We start from the raw sequence: 23,467 nt of genomic DNA on the forward strand, positions 1-23,467 counted from the left end.
CATTGCAGACGGACGGAGTCCTTTCCGTCTTCCCTCCCTCCCTCCCTCCCTCCCTCCCTCCCTCCCTCCCTCCCTCCCTCCCTCCCTCCCTCCCTCCCTCTCTCTCTCTCTTTCTCTCTCCCCCTCCCTCCTTTAGTACTGTAGAGGTGCTCTCCAATCCTTCTGTTTTAGTTCAGTTCTTAGACACAATGGTAATTGCTCCTCCCTCTCTTTGGAGCCATAAAGATGGCCCCAAGCTAGACCACTGCTTCCCTATGCACAGAAGCAGGCAGAGAGGCTAGCAACTCCTGCCAGCCACAGGGATGAGGGCGAGGGCAAGAGGGGCTGAGAACCAGGAGCAGCTCGACCGCCGGGCTTCTGCCAACTCCTGCCCTCCGTGGATGTGGAGAGGAGGAAGCAGCAAACCCCTCCAGGCGGGCACCCAGAGTCAACATGTTTGAGTTGCGGCTGATCTGACAGCTGCTGAGTTTGTCACACAGATAATTAGATAAACTGCTTGAGCGCCAATTCAATATGCAGTTGTCACTTAGTGGCTGTTACACGGGGGCCTCAATCTTAATTGAAGGCGCAATAGGGGGAAAACCTCGAGGAAGTCCCAAGTCAACATCTTTGCACTGCAGTCACTAAGTACTCAACTCCAAGTGAGCATCTCCAAGCTCCAGATGCAGGTCACGGGGTCTGCTCCAAGGAGCATGAGCCACAGCCCCCCCTGCTCTCCATGCCAGGGTCTTCCCAAGTAGCCTCCTTAAAGGGACACTAGTGGGACAGGAGGCTCCCTGTCATTTCCTCCCCTGCTCCCTTGCCCACTTCCCTCTTCCCGCCCTTCAGCAACCCCGGATGGCCCTGCCACCCTAGAGCACAGCAAGTCCCTTGGGCAGGAGCCTCCTCATAAATCCACCTGCTCCTTTGCTATGGCCCTCTGGCTTGAGTTACATGGAGGGTTCCCACTCTGTTGCTTGGGTATCTTAGAGAAGCTGCAAGTAATTCTACTTACCACATAACCACTAGTTTGTCTACTCATCTAAAAACGAGTGTAATGTCTCCAATGAGGTGGGGATAGAAAGATCAGAGCAGATATCCGAACTTGTAAGGACCTCCACCCCAATACCGAAGGGAGCTAGGCAAGCTTAGGAAGAAGTTACAGTGAAAGACGGATCCCTGCCAAGTTCAGAGAGAAAAACGCCACATCTTTTCTCTCACATGTGGAAGCTAGATCTAAAACACACTGGTACATAGCAACTTATACGGGTCTCTAGGCATTCACACACAGTGAGACCAAAGGAGGACACGCTTAGGAGAGGAACACAAAGGTGCAAAGCCTCTGTGCATCTGCTCATATAAAATAATGTTTATAGAAATGAACTCCAGGAATTGGAAATGAGAGGTTCCCCCCCCCTTTTTTTTTTTTTGCTGTTTTTGCTATCTTTTCTTTTTGTTCTGTTTGTTCATTTACACGTCTTTGGGAGCATAAGGGGAGGCACAGAAATGGCGGGATAAAGGATGAATAAGCATAGCAGTGGTACTCATTGGAGACTATGTGAAAATTAACCATACAGCCTGTAGGTGAGGATGGGAGGGAAACACTGGGAGAGAGGAGGGAAGGGATGACATTGAATATATTACTTGTATTATGCAACTGCAACCCCTCTGTATGACACTCAGTCCTCGGTGGGTATGGTGGGGGTAATTAGAAGGGCAATCTTGTCCATCATCCATCTGACCTCCTCCATTTTTCTCTCCACTCTACCTGGTCTCCTTGGGGGTCCCTACACATGGCCACAAGTTACCACCTCAGGGTCTTTGCACCTTCTTTCTGCCCAGGAAGCAATAGCCTAACTTCCTACCTTCTCAACCTGCTTCAGGTCTTTGCTGAAGCATCACATGCCATACAAAGACCTCTCACTCACAGCCTTCCCTGCTGTATTCCTGCGTGTTACATCCCGTTCACTGCCTGGAGCACTCTCAAGACTGTCCCTGCGGTGAGGGGCAATTCCTGTTTGCATTGTTCCCACAGTATTCCAATGCCCTCAAAAATCCCTGGCTTATAGGAGGTAGACTCTGGCTGAATTCACGGGGTGGAGAGTTTCAAGCAGAACACCATGGCCCAAGTCACACCTGAGCAAGCTTCCTCTTGTGCTATGTTGAAGAGTATGCTTTGGAGAAGTGCGGTGACAGTAGAAGTAGGTGCAAATGTGGAGGGAGCCCAGGGAGGCCACAGTTGGGTCTTTGCTCAGGAGGTAGTTTGGGCTTGAAGCACTGTGGCGATGGTGAGAAGAGATGAGAGGAGAGCAAGGAGGATCTCCGGGGGCCCACATGGCAGATGCTGCTGGAGAAGGACCTGCTTGCAGAGAGGCAAGAGGTAAGAGGTGGACCCTGGAAGCCTCTGGAAGCAGAAGGCAGCTGGCTGCAGAAGGGCTTCAGGAAGTGCAGGCCTAGGAAGTGTTTTCTGGACTGCTTGGCATTTGACACAGTCAGGTGATGCTAACTAGCTCTATGCTAGTGGAGGGAGAGAAAGGGAAGAGAGGAACGCTGGGACTGAAGCTGGCTTTTCTGTGGTTGTTGCTGGTCATGGGGCTTGAGCTCAAGGTCTGGGAACTGTCCTTGAGCTTTTCTGTTCAAGGCTAGTGTTCTACCATTTTGAGCCACAGTTCCACTTCTGTTTTTTTTTTTTTTTTTTTTGTTTTGGTAGTTCAGTAGAGGTAAGAGTCTCACAGACTTTCCCACCTGGGCTGGCTTTGAATATTAATCTTCAGAACCCAATCTCCTGAGTAGCTAGGATTACAGGCATGGGCCATGGTGCCTGGCTGAAGCTGCCTTTAAGAGGGGCGAGACTGAGGATGGCAGCGGCCACAGAACTGAGGGGCTTCCAGAGAAGCGGAGGTGGGGACAGAGGGGCCGTGGAACACCGGGAAGCAACGTGGGGAGGCTGGGAGCTGAAGCTTGTTTCTGTAAGTGAAATCAATGCAGCGCGAGACTGTCTCAGCTCAATAACTTATTAACAATTTTTAATTACTGGGATGTAATTAATTCATTGGAAACGCGGCAGTTCTGCGAAGCACGCCGCACGGCCGAGCTGATAACATGTCTTGCACACGCTCGCAGGGTGCCTACACCAAGAGAGTTTCTTGCAGAAAACGGAGAGGAAATATTCAAGGATTACACGTGCTTGTGTTAAAGCCACAAGGTCTTGATCTTGGAAGCAGAGGACACAAAGGGGACGACTGAGCTCCTGGATGGGCTGGGAAGGGGGCTCAGAGCTGTGAGAGAATTCTTCAGATTGGTCAAACCCCAGTGGGTCTGTGCTGCTGTTTACCAAATCCATGGAGTGCCCGGGCAAAGGTTCCCACTTGTCCTTGAGGCCTAAAGTGGTTTCTCTGGCTAACACAGCTGCTAAGGGATGACGAACACACACACACACACACACACACACACACACGCATGCATGCACGCGCGCACGCACGCGCACACACACACACACACACACACTTCAAGTGGCAGAGGACTTGTCTAGCAAGATGGAGGCTTTGGTCAATATCCTCCTCATCCACCACCCCTATCCCCCAAAGAAAAGCTTCTTTGTTCCTAAGATTTATCTGTTCTGCTAATCTGCAACAAAATACTGAGTTTTTATGCCTGTTTAGTAACACGTAAGATAAAATGAGGATCAGTGAACATATACTGTTTTTCCCCATAAGTGGAAATCACTTCCTCTGACATCACTTATTTGAGGACTTGCCTCTGGATTCGAGATGCTCCCAAGGGTGCCTGTAAACACCATTCAGATAGATCTATAGGGTCCACTTCAAACAGCCTTTGTGCTTCCATAGTTTCACGGTTTGTTTGGAAACCAGCCCAGCAATGACACTGTGTGAGCTGGTGTAATGCTACCCTGGCATGGTGACTGACTGCTGAAAGACAAGGGTGTCTCCTTGAGCAGTGTGGGAGATAATTCAAAACCAACGCAGTGAGGTAACTGGAAAATACCGGCCAGCATGCACACAGGAATGTACTGTCAGCGAGATAACTTTTAAACACGCCAGCTCCGTGTGAGGGTAAGCAGTGAATCCCGTCCCGGAGCCTAGTATTCTTTTGGTGGAGTTTGGGGCTGAGGAAAAGCATGACTCTGGTTTTGCCTTGAGAAGAAATACAGTATGGACGCCATGTCCCTCTATACCTCTGCCTTTGAACAACAGACCCCCAAGCTTGTATCTTAGGAGATAAGAGATGAAAGCTGCAGTCTAGTGGAGGACATTTTTCAGGGTTTAGCCTGACTTTTACACACACTAAAGATTCCTAAATGATCTTCCATTTCATTCTGCATTCACAAGGAATGCTATTTCCATAGCAACTGGAATGTGATACTAGAAGGTTATTTTATTTTACTTTTCCCCCCTAATAAATGGGTATTAGGATTGTGACTCCTCTATCACGTGGGGGTGATAAGGGTCAGGTGTCCCCAATCAGTCCTCAGAAATAACCTTGCCCCAGGGGGCTCAGGGGTGCTGATGGCACCTGAGTGAGTTCCAACGTGTTGCCGCCTGGCCCAGCACCTTCTACAACCCCCTCGCTTCTCGAACACACTCCACCCAACGAGGCAGACAAAGTCCCAGGGGATGGAGTCATCAGTCCTCTTTGTAAAGTCGGGTAAGAATGGGGACGGGAGATGGATGATTTTAGAACTGGGGTGGGGAGTGGCTAGAGAGGCATTTTCCAAATTTCCTCTCAGCTTTGGGATAAATGACCAATTATCATCCATGGGGCTCACGGTAGCAATAGGTATGCTGCTCTCATCGTGAGGTAGAAAGAGCAAGAAGCTGCCCTTTCTTCTTCCGGGCCTCCCCACACCCTGCTCCTGACCAAGCCTCTGCCCCTCATTTCTTCCTGTTCCCTGTTAAAGAAGAGAGAAGCTGGGCCTGCCCCCTACTGGGATCAGAGCCCACCTTGAGCGCCGGGCCCCTTGGGCAGGTGAGAAGGTAGGGAAGTCTGGTTCCAGGTAGACATCTCCAGGTAGGACAGCTCTGGGGCCCAAACACCTAGCACTCTGCTACTCAAGCTCCAGCTACCAGGAAGCTACATGCGCTCCCTAGAAACTTCCAGGCAGGGCCCTGTTCCTGTGCCCTTGGGACCCTTTCACAGACTGGGTGGGCCTTGCTCTGCTGTAGACCTCAGGCCACCTCAGATGAGAATAAACAATGATGGCAAGTAATGGTAACAGTGAACACTTGCCATGTGCCGGGTGCTATGCTAAGCGGTCTTAGAATATTTCCTTCATTTCTCTCCACAGCCAGAGCAGGGAGAGAGAGAGAGACAGACAGACAGATGGAGTGATACAGAGACAGACAGATAGACAGAGACAGCCAGCCAGCCAGCAGGCCGATTTCATAGGTAAAGAACAGGCCCAGGGAAGTGAGTGAATGGCTAGGAGGTAGCAGAGCCTGGAGGTACTAAGTATCTGGGGGACACCCACAGGCACTGGTCCCCCCTGAAAGGGGGCTCTTGAGGAGAGCAGTTCTGCTGAACTGGGTGGTGTGTCTGCGGAGGGCAGATCCACGGAGTCTGGCCTCAGATTCGGTGTGTTAGTTCAATCATCGGTGACGCAGAGCTGCACCCTAATCGGCTCAAGGTCGGCGCCCACCCTCTGGTGCCCTGGTCACCCCGGCATCCCTCACTGCGGCAGGGTTTGGGAAGGTGGTTCTTTTTCCTTGTGTGAAATGACAAATGCTGTTTGAATAACCGATGGCTGGGGAAGGGAAGCCACACTCGGGATGCAGAAATAAAAGCCTTTCAGAGAGAAGCAATCTGGGGGGGAATATTGGAAACGAGAGAATGGAACATCAGTCTATAAAATTCAACACGGCCAATAAAGCTGGAGCAACTGGTCAAGTGTTTGAGTGCGCACGGTTGCTGGGGAATTGGCAGGCAGAGCATCTGGGCAGCGCTTTCAGATGGGGGGACATTTGTCCTCGGCTCATTGTGGCCTCATTTGCATAATGCGTCTCATGATTCTGAAGCACCTCCACATTAGCATCATGAGCACAGCCATGAAAGTGTCCGAGACAATTCCCGTCACAGGCTAAATGTGCCTGTGCAGAGCCTGTGCTGCCAAGGCCAGGGAGGGAGGGAGGGAGGGACAGAGGGAGGGAAGCAAGGAGGGAGGGAGTCTGGACCACTACATGGGTGCAGGTGATCCTGTGTAAAGGCAGTGGAGAGTAACACGCCTCGGCTGGGACTACCTTACACACTCATGTATCCTGTATCACACATTCACTCACACACACACACACACACAGAGCCTCTGGCAGCTCAAGCTTGGTGCACATGAGGCAGACCTCTCTCCAACCCCTTTTCCTCTCCTGCCCCAACCAAAGCAGGTTTCCCTCTTCATGCAGCCCCAGGGCAGCTCTCCCATCTCCTAAGCCCCCATCTCAGCCTGGGCGGGGAAGGCGGCTCCCACCTGCCCACATTCTGCTTCTGCCTTCTCCACTCCACACTTCCTGATATATCTGTGCATGGCCATTTCAGAATGAAGTCTATTTCCATATGGTGGCTTGCACTATTGATTGGGGTCATGCCAATGTGGGAACAGGCATTCTACCTTATGTCTGTGCACAGCCCTGGCTTATTACCAAACACTTTCCTAGCACCCAAGCGCCAAGGTAGGTGCTAAGATGATATGAGTGCACAGAACAGAGTCCTGGTCTATGGCTCCCACACCTGCCTGGTGGGGAGCCCACACTGCTGCCTGTCACTTCCCACCCCAGCAGGAAGAGAGGCTGGAGCCCCACCTCACAGACGTGATCTGCTGTCCTGCTTTGTTGTGCTCAGAGCTGTTCAGAGCAGGCAAGGGCGTGGAAGTCTTTCCCACCACCAATCTCTCCCGGACACAGCTCGAGTCCCGCCATGCTGGTGCCTACCTCATCACACCGTTTACCCAGGATGGCCTCCTGATCCACGTGGGGTGGACATGGCCTCTAGGTAGGGGCATGGGGAGCGCCTGTTATCTGTTCTCTAGGAGGGCTGCTCCAAAGGCAGGGGGCTGTCTATAGAGCTGAGAGGCAGATAGAAATGCCACTGCTACCACTTGGTTCAAACATCAGTCCATCTCTTGACTGTGGCTGTCCCTATGACACTCAGCACCCAGCTCACTGGCTGGAAGGACACTAGAATATTCGTCACAAGACCCCCCAAAAGCACAGCGTGAGGAGCCATCTCCCCTACCTCTGAGGAAGCAGTCCTTGCTGCGGACGGTGACGAGCCTCTTGCCCAGCAGGCAGGCAGCGCGGTGGAGCTCGCAGTGGTTCTCGTAGAGCCTCCCATCGGAGCCACACACGGGCAGGTAGCGCGGTCTGCACACCTCCTGGCAGCGGCACTCAGGCTGCCCCGTCCCGGGGCTGAGCACGCACCGACTCCCGCGGCTGCAGAGCTTCTTCCCGCAGGAGCCCGGCAGCTGGTGGCTGGAAAGCCCTGCAGACACACAAAAACACCGGAGGGTCAGCCGCAGGAGGGGGGCTGCAAGCTTCCGGGGTGGATCTCTCAGATCCCGAGCCAGGAGAGGCTCCCTCCGTCTTCCTGTGAGCCCAAGGCCAGCCGGGGTAGAGTCTGGAGTTCAGAGGGTTTGACAAGTCTGTCTCTTCCAGGACACTTGGTACCAAGAAGGCCATCTGGCTGCGCACAGCTCAGGCCTCCCTGGTTATGTCGCTGACACACTACCTGCCCATCCTGGGAGTCATAGGCAGGATAAAAGAGTCAATTATTTCTTAGCTCATTCTACCTGATTCCAGACGACAAAGACAAACCAAACCAAAATGAAAACAACCAGACGAAAGCAGGCAGCTCATTCTACCTGCTTCTAGCTGATCAATAAAACATCCAGCCATTCGGCGCTCCTTATGTGGTGTCTTATGGCAGAGATCAGAGAGTGTAACGTTGTCCCCAGCCCCCGAGTCACTGCCTGATGACTCTTCATCAGAGTCATTCGTGATCAACCCTCCATTCCCGTCCTCAGTCTTGCTTTTCCTTTTGCATCGAACGACTGTGGGCCAGGCTGTGCACCCGAGGAATCCCAAAGCCAAACAAGCCACGACTGTGCTTTGTTCTGACTTGGGGATTCTGGGAGGTGATGGATGACAAACCTGCAGGTGTAACTCTGGCTAGAGACAGAATGCGACAAGGGCCACGAGATCAGGCCAAGCAAAGAGCTCTGGGAGCCCCGGAGAGGGAGCTACTTTTTGGAGACATGAGTGAAATAAAAGGGGTGGAGGAGGTAAAGGTCCATTTTGCTGCAGGCAGAGAGCAGAAGGGCTCTCCCTGAGATGAATCTGCAGATCTCAAGGAGATCGAAGAGGAAGGAGAGCTTTGTGCAGAGAAGGGGCGTGGACGGGTGTGGTTTGAGGGGACCGAGGGACAGTGCTGTGGGAATGGAAAGCCCCTCCAGAGTCTTCTGTTCAGGATAGGGTGGGGATAGCCTGGATGGGGAGGCCAGACGCTGGCTTTTTCCTCTAGGGGAGACCATAGTTTGCCATGACACTCATCATCGTCAGAGCCACCAGTAGCTTTTTCCTCTCCTTTCCCCCCCACCCCCATCTTTTCCAATACATCGTAGCTATGGACCAGGAGGCTGAGCTGCTGAGAGAGGCAGCTGCCACACTGCTTGGGGAATCGCCCTGTATGTACAACCCCCTCTCCCCAAGACTCTGAGGACTCTGAGGACAGTCCTGCCCAGAGCTGACACCCGCAAGGGCAGAGGGGCTGGCTGGAAGGCATCTGTACCCAGCACCGCACTCCATCCGGGGCGCCCAGGGAAGCCCGGATCGCCAGACACCGCGAATGAAAAACAGAGGGAAAGCTGAGAGTTACACAAGAGTTATATCAACATACAAATGATTAAAACATGAATGTAAACATCAGGGCCACAAAAGTCTTTGCTTGAAGTGTAAATCAATCACCTTCCACTCCTTATTCAGCAAGACAGAAAAGACCCCGGGGGCCAAGTCCCCACAGATCCTTTAGGCCCAGCTCCTATCCCTTGGGATGAAAATGTCTAAAATATGGCGGGGGGCGGGGGGGAATCTGGTGAGGAGGAGGAGGAGGAGGAGGAAGAATCCTCGTGTTTTTGTTAAGTCTGCTTTTCATCATTATAGATTTGAAAGGGGAAAGAAAAAGAAATCAGTTATCGGCAGATTAACTGCTTGCTTCAATAACTCATTTAAATTCCCCAGGCCTTGGCCAGCTAGGAAATATTGACTTTCTCTGGAATCATAATAAACTCAGAAGGCCGGTGTAGCTCTGTGCAGCGTAAGAGTGCCGATCCTGAGTGGGCCAGGCGAGCCTCCTTTATCCACTCTGCTAACTGTTTGCATGTCAGCGTGAAGGCCCCCTGGCATCCGATTGCCGCTCGGCAGACTTCCGGGGAGGCTGCTTCTGAGTGTCTTTGGTTGGCGTGGTTCTCCCGGGTTGGTGGAAAGAGCTGGTGGCTATGAGGAGCAACTCACGTGGCTCTAAAACTATCAGCCTTTGTTTGTTTCCCACAACAGGGCGAGGGGCACAGAGCACTGTCACTGGGTCATTTGAATACACTTCCCTGTCCTGCCCACTGGCCCACGACAGCCTGAGTCTCTGAGGCCTCTCACAGCCTGCTGCACAGGTTTGGCTTTAGCTATGCCGACCCCTCTCCCTCCACCCCACCGGCTTCCTCCCTCTGGCAGTCCAGCTTCAACTTGTCTGAGGGGCGGCTTTCCTCTTTGAGGGCATGCGACCTGGACTCTGGCCCCAGGGAGGCCCCACAGTTGCGAAGCCCGGGTTCTCATGTGGTTCTAAGACACTAAGGTTTTAAGCAACACAGTCGTTTTCAGAGCTGAGCTGGGGAGAGGCGTGGGGGCCACGTGGAATTCCCAGTCAGCCGGCCAGCCAGGCAAGCACAGTACAGCCAGCTGACTGCTCTGCGAGAAACTCCTTTGAAACCTCACGCGTCTGGATTGTCAGGGAACTCCTCTGAGGACCAGGGCTGCACGGGGTGCGTGAAATGCCCACACTGATTAGCTCGCAGGTGGGATGCCCCCCCCCTCCCGCCATGGCATTCCTCTAGGTCAAGGCTAAGAAAACAGCTGTGCCTACCTGTGGCCACTGAAGACTTGGAGAACATTCAGGTCGCCTCTCTCATGGAAATGGGCCGCTGGCGAATGTTTAATTCCTAATTATTTGCAATTAAGACAAAAGTAGCTTTACAGCCCTGGGTATTCTGCCCTTTGCACAGGCTGTTGACAGTAGGGCCCAGTGGAGAGCTAAGACCACCAGGCTGGGGCAGGCACGGAGGAGTGTGGTCTGACGCCAGCCCTGGAGTTGCTGACCACGAGGCAGTTTCCTCATTAAAGCAGCCCCTCGTCGCCACTTCCTTCTTGTCATTAAGGCAGAATGAATTCCCCACTCCTCTCAGGATGATGATAAAACAGTAATGGGAAAAGTAACCATGTGAGACCACCGGCAACTGCCTACAGTATTTATGAAGACAACCGTGATGCATGAAAAAGATAGAACGTGCTTAATTTATAGTCATAAAGGAAGTCGTTTACCCAGGTTAAAAACTGATCATCTTGCCAAATAAGCTGCTTTTCAACACTAATTAAATTTACGGAACACGGGTAGGAGCGGGAATTGTTCCATTAAAGGGATGGCGGCGGGCGCAACAAGTCCATTGGTGCCAGTTGGTGCAAAAGGCTCCAGCTGTGAATCCAACCAGGACAGTGGCCAGGCGCACCACTGACACGGCGGCCGTGAGCTCTGGGTGTTTTGGCCAGGGTGTGGTGTCCCTATGTGAAAGGCAAAACCTGGGCCCAGGAGAGGGTGTGAGAGGAGGGCCGGATCATGAGGAAGGACCCGGAGAAGGACCTGGGTCTCCACTCACTCGCTGCAGGAAGCCTGCGGCCTGGTTTCTCATCACCCGTCATACCCGAGTACGAAATTGAATTATTTTGACTCCCATGCCGGGTCAGTTCCTTGGCCAGAGGCGAATCTATGAGTGCTCCTCTCTCAAGAGATCATGCCCCAAATGACCCTGGGATGCCTATGGTGGGAATATCCCCCCAAGACTCCGGTTGAAACTCCACTGCCACTGTAACAGCATTTCTAAGAGGTGGCTAGGTCGTGAATGGATGAATGTTGCGATCACAGGGAAACGTGGTTACCAAGTGAGTCGAGGGGACCCCGATCAACGGGAGAGGTGGGCCTGATTGCCTCTCTTGTCCCCTGGCTTTAGGGCCACGTCATGACACCGCCGGCACCGTCCTCCGGGACTTCCCAGCCTCGGGAGCCATGAGCTAATAAATAAACGCACTTGTGTTGTTTATAGCTTAGTCTGTGGGACTCTGGGATAGCAACAGAAGATGGATCAAGGTGAGGGGAAATCTATTAGCTTTTCTGCTTTGGGAAGCCAACTGCCTGCTGGCACGTTTTGCCCAAGGCCACTTTTCTGTGTCTAGAACCTATCTCCAGTTGGGGAGGGGCAGTGGCCCCGCTTTCCCCCTGTCTGGGACCCTAGGAGCTTGGTGCTCCAGACCTCAGCTGGAGGGGCCACCCAGGCCTTCTCCTGCAGGCTGTCAGCCCATGCACAAAGGACCTGGGGCGGATCCCCACAACCAGAAAGCACCCCTCAGGGCTGCTGGTGGGGAGCAAGAGCAGTCCTCCCAGGGTGCCGACCCCATGTTCCGGGTGCCGGGGCTGGCTGCCTCAGTGCCATCCTTTCTGAGGAATGCTGTGGAGCAGGCAAGGAGGAGCTGGAGCTAGGGGCCTGGGTGCCAACTGCCGAGCAGTGCCAGGGTAACCTCTTTTCATGGACTGAGTGTTTAACTCTCAAGGAACACCCAGGCCAACCTAGTCAGCCATCTGCCCAGGACAGGACTCCATGGACCTCGGTTAACAGGCGCCCCACCTTCTCCCTTGTACTGAAAGATGTGGGGATAACGCTGGCCCACCCCTCCGACGGTGCTGAGGGGTGAATGAGATCACTCATGGGAAGGGCTTGGCGTGCAGCGACGTCTCAATCTTGGCCTTCTGAATGAGTGTGGCACTGAATAGCCAGGGCTGGAGGAGAGAGGCTCTGCGTGTGCAAGTGTGGGGTGGCCGCTTTCTTCAGGAGGCCAGCCTTCATGGAGAGGTGGACATATTTGGATTGGAAGTACTGACTGGATGTTGGAGGCAGTCTCAAAACAGCAAGGTCTCCCACATGCCGGAGGAAATGCTAACCCAGTGGTTTCTCCTACCCTGGAGATCCATTTGAACACTGCCCAGCTGTCCAAGGTAGGGTGTTGGTGGTAAAATCACTGGTGCTCAGGACAAAGTGCCTGGCACTGACCGATCACAGCACAGACCCTGCCCGTTCCAATGGGCACCTATTGGCCTTGTCTGGCAGTTGCCAGGACTCTGGCCTTGCTAGGGGGAGCCCGGAGCTCTGTTTCCAGCCCTGACATCACATGCACGTGTCAGGGTCCCTTCCCAGAATCAGTCCAAATGCTTTCCTTCCTTTTGAGCCCTTCACATGGTTTTTACCAGCCACCTTCTGTCTGTGGTGCTGGAGGACACGGAAGCCCTCATCTCACTATTTCTAGAACTTCCTCCACCCCCAGGCTTTGTCAATCTATTTCATTCCAGCAAAGGAGTTCCTGGGGTCTAGCCTGGAGTCCTTCCTGCCACACTGAGCACCCCCTTCATACCACTGATCAGACCTTGGTGGTAGTTGCCTTGGCAGTAATTGAACTCCACACCTACTTAGAGCTCCAGGGCCTCTGTGATCTCAGGGCGAAGAACAGGTTCTAGTCCTCATATGTTCATTGCTTGGCCTAGCGCGGGGCACAGAAAATGTCAAGGAAGAGAAAGAATCTGAGATTCTTTCAGAGATCCAACACTGGCTCTTTAGAGAGATCCCAGGAATCAGGAGCCAATTTTGGGGAGTGGTGCTGGGGTTTGAACTCATGGCCTCCCACTTCTATCACCTCACCCATATATTTTGATAGGGTCTTGTGGATTTTTTCCCTAGGGCCGGCCTCACATCTCAATTCTCTGACTTCTGCTTCCAATGTAGCTAGGATTACAGGCATACACCACCGTGCCTGGCCTTGAAGTGAATGGTTTTTGAAGGGACAGATATAGACATGGTGGCAGATTGAGAGCCGGGAAGAGCAGAGATTGCAGAAAGCACTGGCAAGGAGGGGTGGGGGATGAGAAACCAGGGATCTGCCAAGAGAGTTGTTGACGCGCACCAGCCTCAGTATCCCTGCTGGTGACACCAGAGATCTGTACAGAAATCCCCTGAGGTTTGTAAAAAAAAAAAAAAAAAAAAAAATCTCCCATTTGCGAATGTAGGATGTATAACAGAGCCAGTGTTTTTAACTTGGATGTCTGTTGGCTATAATAACACTACACAAAGTCTTTTTCTTTTTCCATCTATTTGCCCTATCACGTTATCTCAACTGGCTTTTGAAGGGTTGTTTCTGAAACCTTGGGAAGAAAAGCTGCATAAAAATGCAGAGTACGATAGGAGTTTTGCCCTTGGGAGTGTTTCTTTTACAAAATGGCTTTGTTTTAGAGCGCTTCCTCTAAATATATTCCTCTCCCTAGTTCCTTCCTTTTGCCCAAAGCCTCTCTTGCTTCTATCTGTTTTATGTGCTGTCACTGGGTCCCCTCATTTTTCCTCCAGGTACCAGGCTCCCTTGTCACTTTCTCCGGCTCCTTGGGGCTCCCTCCATCTTGGAGCTGAGGGGACCAGATGTTGCTGCATCCCCGGGGCTCATCACTGTGTCAGTGATGCCTGGGTGACGCCTTTCAGCAACTCCGCCAACTCATGATTCAAGGTCATGACACGTCAAGCTGCCTCCCATGATTCCTGGCATTGTTGTGGAGTCACATGGCAGGGACCTCTGTGATGTCGCCTGTCACTGTGTCCCTGGAGACGGATGCTAAACCCTTCCAGGGCCCTTTAACCTGCTGTACAGGAGTTGCCCGCAGGTCCAACACCTTGCCTTGCTTAGATCACCTGTCATAGATGTGTCAGATCACAACATGCTCTCCTCCTGGGTTTGTACTTTCACAGAAATAACCGGGAGTTCGAATGGAATATCTCATATGAGTACACACACTCACACAAATGATTATTTTCTAATCAATACGATTTGATCTCTCATCTCCAACATCCTTCCTTCCTGCTGTCCCAGTGGGGCTATCAGCCTTAAAAATATCTTCTAGGTAAGAGCAAGATGAAGCACAGTAATAATATCACATAGATAATTTCATTTCTTCTGCCCTCAGATAGATCTGATCCCATCCTCTGGCGCAGTGTGCAGGCGGACCCAGGTTCCTGCAGGGAGGCATGAGCTGAGAAGAGCAGCCTGTGGAGACCAGGGAAGAAGAACCTTGCTCCACGGTGGCCGTAACAACTCACCTACTTCTACAAGAGGCCTCAGTATCAGCCATCACCCAGCAGCCCTTGTTTTGACGTCACTACTACCTTAAAGCACTTCAGTATCTGAATGTAAGCCAACGATCAGGGAACAAAAAAACCCCACATAACTACATGTAATCTGAAGTCTTGCCTTCAGAAAGAGGAAAGAAAAGACAGGAGTTGCTGGAGAAGAAGGGCAGTGACTTAAAACAGGGACAACACGATGTCACACCGGCAAGAGAACAGCCATGTTCAGGTCTCGAGAATCGTGGATTTTTTTTTTTTTTTGAGTGAAAGAACATCAGAGAAATGTAAGGAATGGTCACTACTTCACTACTGAGACTCAAATTAGTGGCTCCCAAGTTCGAGTAGAAGCTCTATTTCAAAGCCCAGAGCAAAAGTAGAAATAAAAGAAGTCTTAAAATGCAGCAATCTTATACATTGAATTGGAACCCCTTTCTACAGCTACTTAAAGATAATTTTAAAAAACACACAGCAATCTTTCCAAGTAAAGACTTACAGGAAAAAAGGAACAGAAGAAAACTCCTTAACTATGTTCTTAACTATGTCATCTAAACTGGCCAATCACTAAGGGTTTTCAAATTCAAATCAGGAGCCCGACAGGGACCTTGGTTACATCTTCATTATTCCATAGGAAATATACTAAGCCAAGAAGACAAAATGGTCATTAACTCTTGGAAAAGAAAGCCAACGAACAGTTTTCTCTTTCTGCTGATTATGAATCTGTATATGTACAAAAGACACTAAGCAAGAGACACTAAGTGAAAAAAAATTAAATCATGAGAATTATGATGAAGTAGTTGGACAGGTGATAAATGTGTCAACATTAATCATTCTTTGCTACATTAGCAATAAATGATTAGAAATGAAAAAGGGGGAAAACAGTCCACTCACAATAACTGTAAAAACCGTAAAATATTCATGAATAAATTTGACAAGGAAGCCATGAACCTATATGAAAGAGACTATAAAATCTTATTGAAGGTCATAAAATAAGATTTGAACAAATGCAAAGGCATTTTTTTATTCTTTAGTGGAAAGACATCACCATAAATTTATAAATTTAATGTAATCCTTCTGGAATTGTTTAAAGTGATCTTAACGAGTTCATTTGAAAGAACCAGTAGCCTCAGATAACCAACAAAAATAAGATATAAAGAATAGCGAAGAGAGATATTCCTTACCAGTACTGAAACACCAAAGCAAAAAGCTGCCATGATAAAGATCAAGATGATATTGAAGTAGGATCAGCCAAATCAATGATGATAGATATGGTGATAAAAACAGAAAATAAGGATCCAGAAATAAAGGATCTAGAAATAAATCCCAAAGTAGATGAAGATACTATGCATGACCAGGGTGAGGCACAGACACATTCCAAATGGGAGAAAGATTAGGACCTGTTAAATGAGGGTGAAGTGGCCGATTATTAGCCAGCCATAAAAAAAAAAAAATCTGGGACCCTATTTACACACAATAATGAGTCAATAAAAAATAACATACTTGTTGATGGCCTAACATTACAACATAACGAACAACCACACACTCACTCCGTTTAACACAAGAGAATAATTACAGTTGTTTTGCAATTTCCCACCTGTCCCTCTCTAATCCTGTTCCCTCATGGCCACTCGGAGGTAAATATTATCCCGAACTTGTGTTTGTCATGCTCTGCTTTTCCTTGTAGTCTTATCTCACCTTTGCATTTCTATGCAATGTAGCATTTGTTTTCCATGCTTCTGACTGTGAAGAAAGGGACGGTGCTCACGTGCTCCCCTGGGATTCATTTCTTTGCTCGGTACTTGGTTCATTTCCACCTACAGCGCTCACTGGATGCACTCACCATTAACAGTCCAGGAACAGTGCTCAGGCCCTGAGTTCAAGCCCTAGGCCAGGCACACACACAAAAAAAATTAAGCATATATTTTATATCCTGTGTAAGTTGGTTGTTTATAGATTACACTGTTTTTTTTAATGCCTCTTCATGATGTTTTGATTTTTATTTAAACTTGTATTTCCTAAAAATTTCTCTGTATATCTTTATTTTTCTTTGAGATGTGATTTGAAAATGAAGTCTTCTTGATTGTGCCAGGCACCCAAGGACTCTTCTCATTATTTGTTAAAGTGAAAAAAAAAATGTACTTGAGTTAAAGAAAAAAAAAACTACTCAGGTAGTTTGCATGTGAGCTAAAATTCCTTGTGGAGTTCAGCATATGGTTACAACTTATCAAGGGACTTTCTCTAATTGGTGTCATTGTTTGAAACAAGTATATTTTCTTACAGTTGCTTGGGAATATGTAGAATTCTTCCTTATGCACCCTTAATATAGAGATGAAACTCTCAAGAGTCTCAGGCAGATTCGGGGGAGGGAAATTTCTAAATAAATGTTTCAAGGCTCCCCCTTGAAGGAATCTTGGTCCCCCTGTGTCACAGAGAGTGTCTGAGGCAAAGTAAATCCTCTAGCAAAACCCTCAATATGGAGTCAGTCTCCCAATTGCTTTACTTCTCTGAGTTCCTGATTTCACTTGCTTTTTGGGGGTCTTGTCAGCACATTAGTGCATTAAAAAAAAAACAAAAAACAAACTTGAAACAATATATACCTGCCATCTTGCCAGAGGCAAAAATCAGACTATGATTTCAAAAAATAGGCTCTAAGTGTTAGAAAGCACCACGAGAGAAGTGTAGAAAACGCTACTTCCAACACACCTAGAGAGGGATGTGTGCAGATGCTGGGGTTCCCGGGGCAGGCTGGGCGAGGGGCAGACAGTCGATGGAGATTTCCTGGAGTCCACCAGCACACTGAAAGCAAATCTAAACTTTCCCATCATGGTAACTTCATAAAGAAAAGTCTGTGGTGCATGATGGTGAGAGAAGGAGACACAGACACATTTGTCACAAGTCACCTACGTCACTATCCTACAGCTGTAAAACCCCTCACAGGTTGCCAGTGATGGCCCAGGTTATCATGCAGGGAGAACACATCATCACTTCTGTCTTGATCCTGCCAAGATCCGTAACCTCGGTGATCTCATGAGGAGACATCTGAGAAACTCTGATTCAGCAACAGTATCAGAATACTGGTCTGTAATCTTAAAAAAAAAAAACAACACCAAACCACCAAAAAAACCCACATTAAAGTACAGAGAGTCAAAAGGATTCAACCACCACCACCACCACCACCACCACCACCACCACCACCAAACCAAACAGACAGCTCATCAGAGGAGTGTGGGACAGTCTGAATAGATGTATAACTGGATTTTCAGGAGAAAAGGAAGGAGTAAGACAGAAGAAATGTTTTGAAATATACTTCCTAAAATTTTGTTAAACTGATAAGAGGCATCAATCCAATATCCAAGGCCAGTAAACCCCAAGCAAGATAAATACAAAGGAAACTGCAAAGGCAGAATGTCATTTGACCACTGAAAACCAAAGCACAATAAGGAGCCAGAGATCAAAAAAGAACTATTATCTTCAAGACAACACCGATAATGATGTCCCGTTTCTCATCAGAAAGTAGGAAAGACAAAGGGCAGTGAACTAAGCATCTATCTCAAAAGGGAAGAAAAAGAAGAATACCAAAAGGGAGTCAAAGAAAAAAAAAGGCAGAAAAGAAATCACTAAATTGAAAAACAATAAAGGAAATCATCCAAGGTAAAAAGAAATTATGAACCCTCATCTAGTGAGTCTGATCAAAGAAAAACAAAAAGATAGAAATCGCTGGTATCAAGAGTATCAAAAGTACCATAGACATGAAAAATTCATAGATGATGTTATCAACTTTATGTCAACAAATTTGACAAATTAAAATGCAAAATCCTATATGAAAATGCATCGTAGGAAACTAGTTAAATATGGTTGTGGATTAGAAGATTCAATACATCGAAGACATCAATTTACCCTAATTATATTTAGAGATTTAATAATACAGATTTAATCATCTCAATCAAGATAATCACCAAACTCTGAAAAAAACTGACATGCTAATTCTAAAATTTACATGAAAATGCTTGTGGAAATGTGAAAATAAACTTTGTCTAGAATATATAAAACTATCTTGAAAAGTAATAAAATTCAGAGAACTAATGCCAAAATAATTCAGGAGTTACTCTAAAGCGACAGGAAATAGGAATGATACTTGAATAAGGAGAGAGGAGATCAACAGAAACATTCAAAAATAGATTTATCTGTACAGTTAAAAGCTAGCTTTGATATAACTGACAAACAATAAATCATATAAGGTGTATACTTTGAGACATGTGTACACTTGTGAAACTATAACCCAGGTAAGAAGCATTTTGCTCAAGTTATTTTATGCCTCTTTGGTCCCTTCCTTCTGTCTCTCCCACTCAAAGTTGATCTGTCTTTTGTCATTAGATAGTAGTTTGGTTTTCCATAGTTTTATATAAATAGAATCAAATAACAGAGACTTTTCCTGCCGGCTTGTTTTGCTCAGCCTAAGTATTATGAGATCCATTTATGTTGCTGTGTAAATAAATAGATCTTAGCTTCATTAAAGTTTGCCTTGTATTACTCAGTTTTTCTTGGTGAACAGTATTCTACTATAAAGATATACCATAGCTTTATTCATTCAGCTGTTAATGGTTATTCAGAATGTTTTTAATGGTTTACAAGTTTAAATGAAGTTGCTGTGAATATTCATGTACAAGAATATATGTGGATTTATGCTTTAATTTCTCTTGGGTAAATACTTAGGAGTAGAATGGCTGAATCATATTGTAGGTGTGTTTACTTTTGTAAAAAGAAAATTTGTTTTGCCAGTCCTGGGGCTTGAACTCAGGGCCTGAGCACTATCCCTGGGTTCTTTTTGCTCAATCACTTGCTCAATCACAGCACCACTTTTGGCTTTTTCTATGTATGTGGTGCTGAGGAATCGAACTCAGGGCTTCATGTATGCGAGGCAAGCACTCTACCGGTAAGCCACATTCTCAGCCCCATGTAAAAAATATTTTTATGATCTTGAAGTAGTTGTACAGTGTGTTTTCTTTTTAAGACACTTCCCAACTGGTTTTCCATAGTGTTTTTGCTCTATCACATTCCCATCAGTAGTTGATGAATGCTCTGATTCCCCACATTCCTTCCAACACCTGCTGTGGTCAGTCTGCTAGATTTTAACCATTTTAACAGATGCATAGTAACATGTCATTGTGGAGTGTGTGAGTGTGTGTGTGTGAGAAAGAGAGAGAGAGAGAGCGAGAGAGGGAGACACCACTGGGGCTTGAACTCAGGGTGTACTGTGGGCTGAAAAGCTGTTGGCTTTTCCATGTAAGGCTGGTGCTCTACCACTTGAGTCACAGCTCCATTTCCGTTTTGTGCTTATTAATTGGAGATCGGAGTCGCATGGACTTTTCTGCCTGATCTGCCTTTGAACCTTGATCCTCAGATCTCAGCCTCCTGAGCAGCTGAAATCGCAGGTGTGAGCCATCAGTGTCTAGTAGCCATTGTGGTTTTGCCTATATTTCCCAATAGCTAATGATCTTGAGCATCTTTTTATAAGCTTATCTGCCACCACAGGTATTAACTCAAGAGAACTGATAGTCTATGTCAAGGAGACAGACTCAAGTATTCACAAGTGTATTATGCTTATTTAGGTTTGTTTCCAATCCCCCCACTGCAGTGGAAACAAATCTAATACATACCTGCAGAAATCACTGAACAGTGACACAGCCATACAACATAATATAGTCAGCAACACACAGGAACAAACACCGATTTACCTGACTGTATTGAATACAACTCTTCTAGTTGTGTTTGGCTATTCAAGAATAGCAAAACCTGCTCTAAGGTGACAGACAGAAACCAGAACTGCACTTGCCTCTGTGTGGTGGGCAGACTGACAGGCAAAGGCCAGGAAGCCACACTCTAGGGTGATGGAAATGAAATGATTGGCAGTGATGGTGTAAACATCTGAAAATCACTGACAAAGGTCTGCACATTGTAGTGTTCATAAATACTTAAAAATAATACATTCTGGTTTTGCTTTGTGTATATATATGTGTGTGTGTGTGTGTGTGTGTGTTTCATATGTAAGACTAGTAATTAGAATCAGAAATGGATGCAATCCTTTCGATTCCTCCCCAGATCCCGAGTGGCAATCCGGGCCTTCCACCCACACAGGTGGGCTGACAGGGGCTCTGGTCCAGTCCAGGTGCAGAGGCTGGTGGTTAAGCCTACAGACCATGGTGGTGTGCCAGCAGCAGGAGCAAGAAGGCAGCAGGAGTCTAGTGTGGCTCAGAACTGTTCCTGCTACCACCAAGATGCTTCTAAAGCCGGGGGGGGGGGGGAAGGGTAGTGGTGGTGAAAGAGATCAAGGCTGGCATTCTGGGATGGCAGCCAGGGCTGGCTTGGGGCATGTGACTGGCGCAGTAATATAGGAGTCTGCGCTTGGGGACCCCGTGCTGGCGGCTGCATGCCCTGGGGTGGTTGTCTTGAAGTTCTTACTCATTCCCTTTGAATCTGTGCTATTAGAAAAAGCCCACGGGGCTGTGCGGAATGTACTGAGGCCTTGGAGCCCTGGCTTCTGCGCAGTCCTGACCCCCACTGCCTCCTCATCTGCTCAGTTGGGCTCCGCTGCCCGCTTCCCTCTCCCTCATGCCCTCCGTGTCTGCCCAGACTCACTCCCAGTTCAGTCTCCTGCCGTGCTGCGGGCAGAGGATGGCATTCTGCTCTTGCACTGTCAGGAGCCTGGGTCGAGTGGAGCAGGGTGGAGGTTGAACCCCCATTTCAGGGTGGGACAGGGCATGGCTGAGAGCACCATGGCATATGGGATGAGAGTCTGGGCTCGCTTACAAGTCAGGTTCCTAACATCTTGGTGCAGGGGTTGCAGCCCCTGGGTAGTGACTGAGTGAAGTGAGATTGACTTCCTCATCCTTGGTGGGGGGGGGGCTGGACATTTCCATGGCATTACCCAGGCAGTCCTGGACACTAGGACTACTTGGAAGGGGCAGCCGATCTCCAGAGCCTGGAGTGTGGGAGAGTGATGGACTCCGGATGCATTGGGGAAGATTGTAAAGCTATGGGACTGGATGACATCACCTAGGGAGGGGGGCGTAGACACAAAAGAAGAGGGTGGTAAGTTAAACACACTACAATTAGATAATTATCAAGTGTGGAAATCGTGAAACGCTAACAATTCCACCTCTGCCTTAGAAAGTATGTGCTGGATTTCGAAGGGATGTTTTAATTAGGTCATTCAGACTGGCCAACTCACACCCTGGTGGTGGTGGCGGCTCACACCTGTAATCCCAACGAGGAAGAGGGCAGAACATGGTCTGAGGCCAGCCTGGAGTAAAAGTGCGAGGCCCTATCTGAAAACAGTCTAAAGCAAAAAATAAAGGGCTGGGTGGTCTGGTTCAAGTGGTAGAGCATTTGCTTAGGGATCAGGAGGTCTGGAGTTCAAACCCCAGTAACACACACACACACACACACACACACGCACGCACGCACGCACGCACGCACACACACACACACACGAGGCAGAGGAAGAGAAGGAAGATTAATCCTGGGAAAATTTCTTTTAAGATAGGCACTGATGGCTCACGCATGTAATTCTAGCTACCCAGGAGGCTGCGATCTGAGGATCATGGTTTGAAGTCAGCTGGGGCAGAAAAGTCCTCGTGAGACTCTTATCTCTAATTAATCACCAGAAAACTGGAAGTGGCGCTGTGGCACAAAGAGGTAGAGCACTAGCCTTGAGCAAAAAGAATTCAAGCCCCAAGACTGACAAAAAAAAAAAAGTAATATTTCCTTTATATGCTACTTAAGTGGTTATGGCTTGCAAACAAGAACCCTAAGGTTCTTGCTGGGGTGTTCTGAGGCTAAGTGCATAGGAATCAAGTAAGAGCTGAGTGGGGTCCACAACAGGACCCCCTGAATGTAAAGTCCCATTTGTGGAGGGCAGTTTGGAGAAACAGGAGGAGGAAGACAATTTCTCTGATATTACCACTGTGACAGGTTGGAGTCACCCCCCCTCCCGCCCCCCCCCCCGGATGGTAGAAATGAAAGAGTGACTTGCTTCCTGGTGGGGTTGGATGACTCAGCATGGCTCATGGGGGAGGAGGGGGACGTCCCCCCAGTTCTTGTGACATTTACAGCATCTGTTTACATCAGCAGGAATTTCAGTCCCAAATGCATCCACAGCAGCATCTGTGGGGGGGTGGGGGTGGGATGGGGTGCTGTCCTGCTGGGGACCAGGGCTCTGGTTCTGGTGTTCAGCCACTGGGCCACCAGGTGTCGCTGCCTGCTCTGGGGCAAGGGGTACCACAGACAGACAAAGCAACCCATCTAGCTAGTGGACCCCAGACTTGGCTCTCTGTGGAGAGACAGTATTCTGCCTGAAGCCATGGAAGGCAGTGTCTGTCTCTGGGATTTCAGGGGAAGCCTCAGACCTGCATACTATAGATCAGTGACCCCCGCAGCCCCCCACCCCCTCGCCCATCTTATACACCACCCTGAACTTTCTAGCAGTTCAAAATCGGGGCACATGTGAATATTGCTCAGAGTGATTCGGCTGCACGTGGTTCCTAGAGGAGCTGTGTGCAGATGATCAGATGATATAAGAGGCCCCATCAGGGAGGCTGATGAGACAGCACTGTCAGAATGATGGACATAGTCTCTAGGGAGCATTGATGACTTAGAAGGTCATGGCGAACTTGAGAGCTATGCAACCCAAGGGAGACTCTTCTGCACACTGGGGCGGGGGAAATCAAAGAGATGATCTTTTCATTCAACACACCAGAAACAAGGAAATGACATATTTTGACAAGCTCTGTGCTTTCCCAGGAGGTCACTCAGATTTTGATACTTAGAGCTCCAGGGTCCTGGGGGGATGAAAGACACCATTTCTGCAGCAAGGCTGTGCCTGGGGAGGGAACCTGGCAGTGACCACAGGGTCTCCATGGGTCACTGGGGCTTAGAGGTCACCCTGCAACATTTTCCATGCTAGACTTGCTTCTAAATTCCAGGTCATGGCAAGAGCACTTGCTTTGGGGTTTACTG

The 23,467-nt window shown here is 48.7% G+C and overlaps 1 protein-coding gene across 2 annotated transcripts in view; it reads right to left on the reverse strand.

The window, feature by feature from the left end:
* Positions 1-23,467, reverse strand: part of Fstl4 (follistatin like 4) — a 280,522-nt gene that overhangs the window by 122,900 nt on the left and 134,155 nt on the right. For both annotated transcript variants that reach the window (XM_048334239.1, XM_048334238.1), the window contains exon 4: positions 7,219-7,464. In XM_048334239.1, coding sequence (XP_048190196.1) covers positions 7,219-7,464 — 246 coding nt within the window. The remainder of the gene's footprint in view (positions 1-7,218; positions 7,465-23,467) is intronic.

Source organism: Perognathus longimembris, chromosome 25 (assembly GCF_023159225.1).
Source record: "Perognathus longimembris pacificus isolate PPM17 chromosome 25, ASM2315922v1, whole genome shotgun sequence".
NCBI lineage: Eukaryota > Metazoa > Chordata > Mammalia > Rodentia > Heteromyidae > Perognathus > Perognathus longimembris.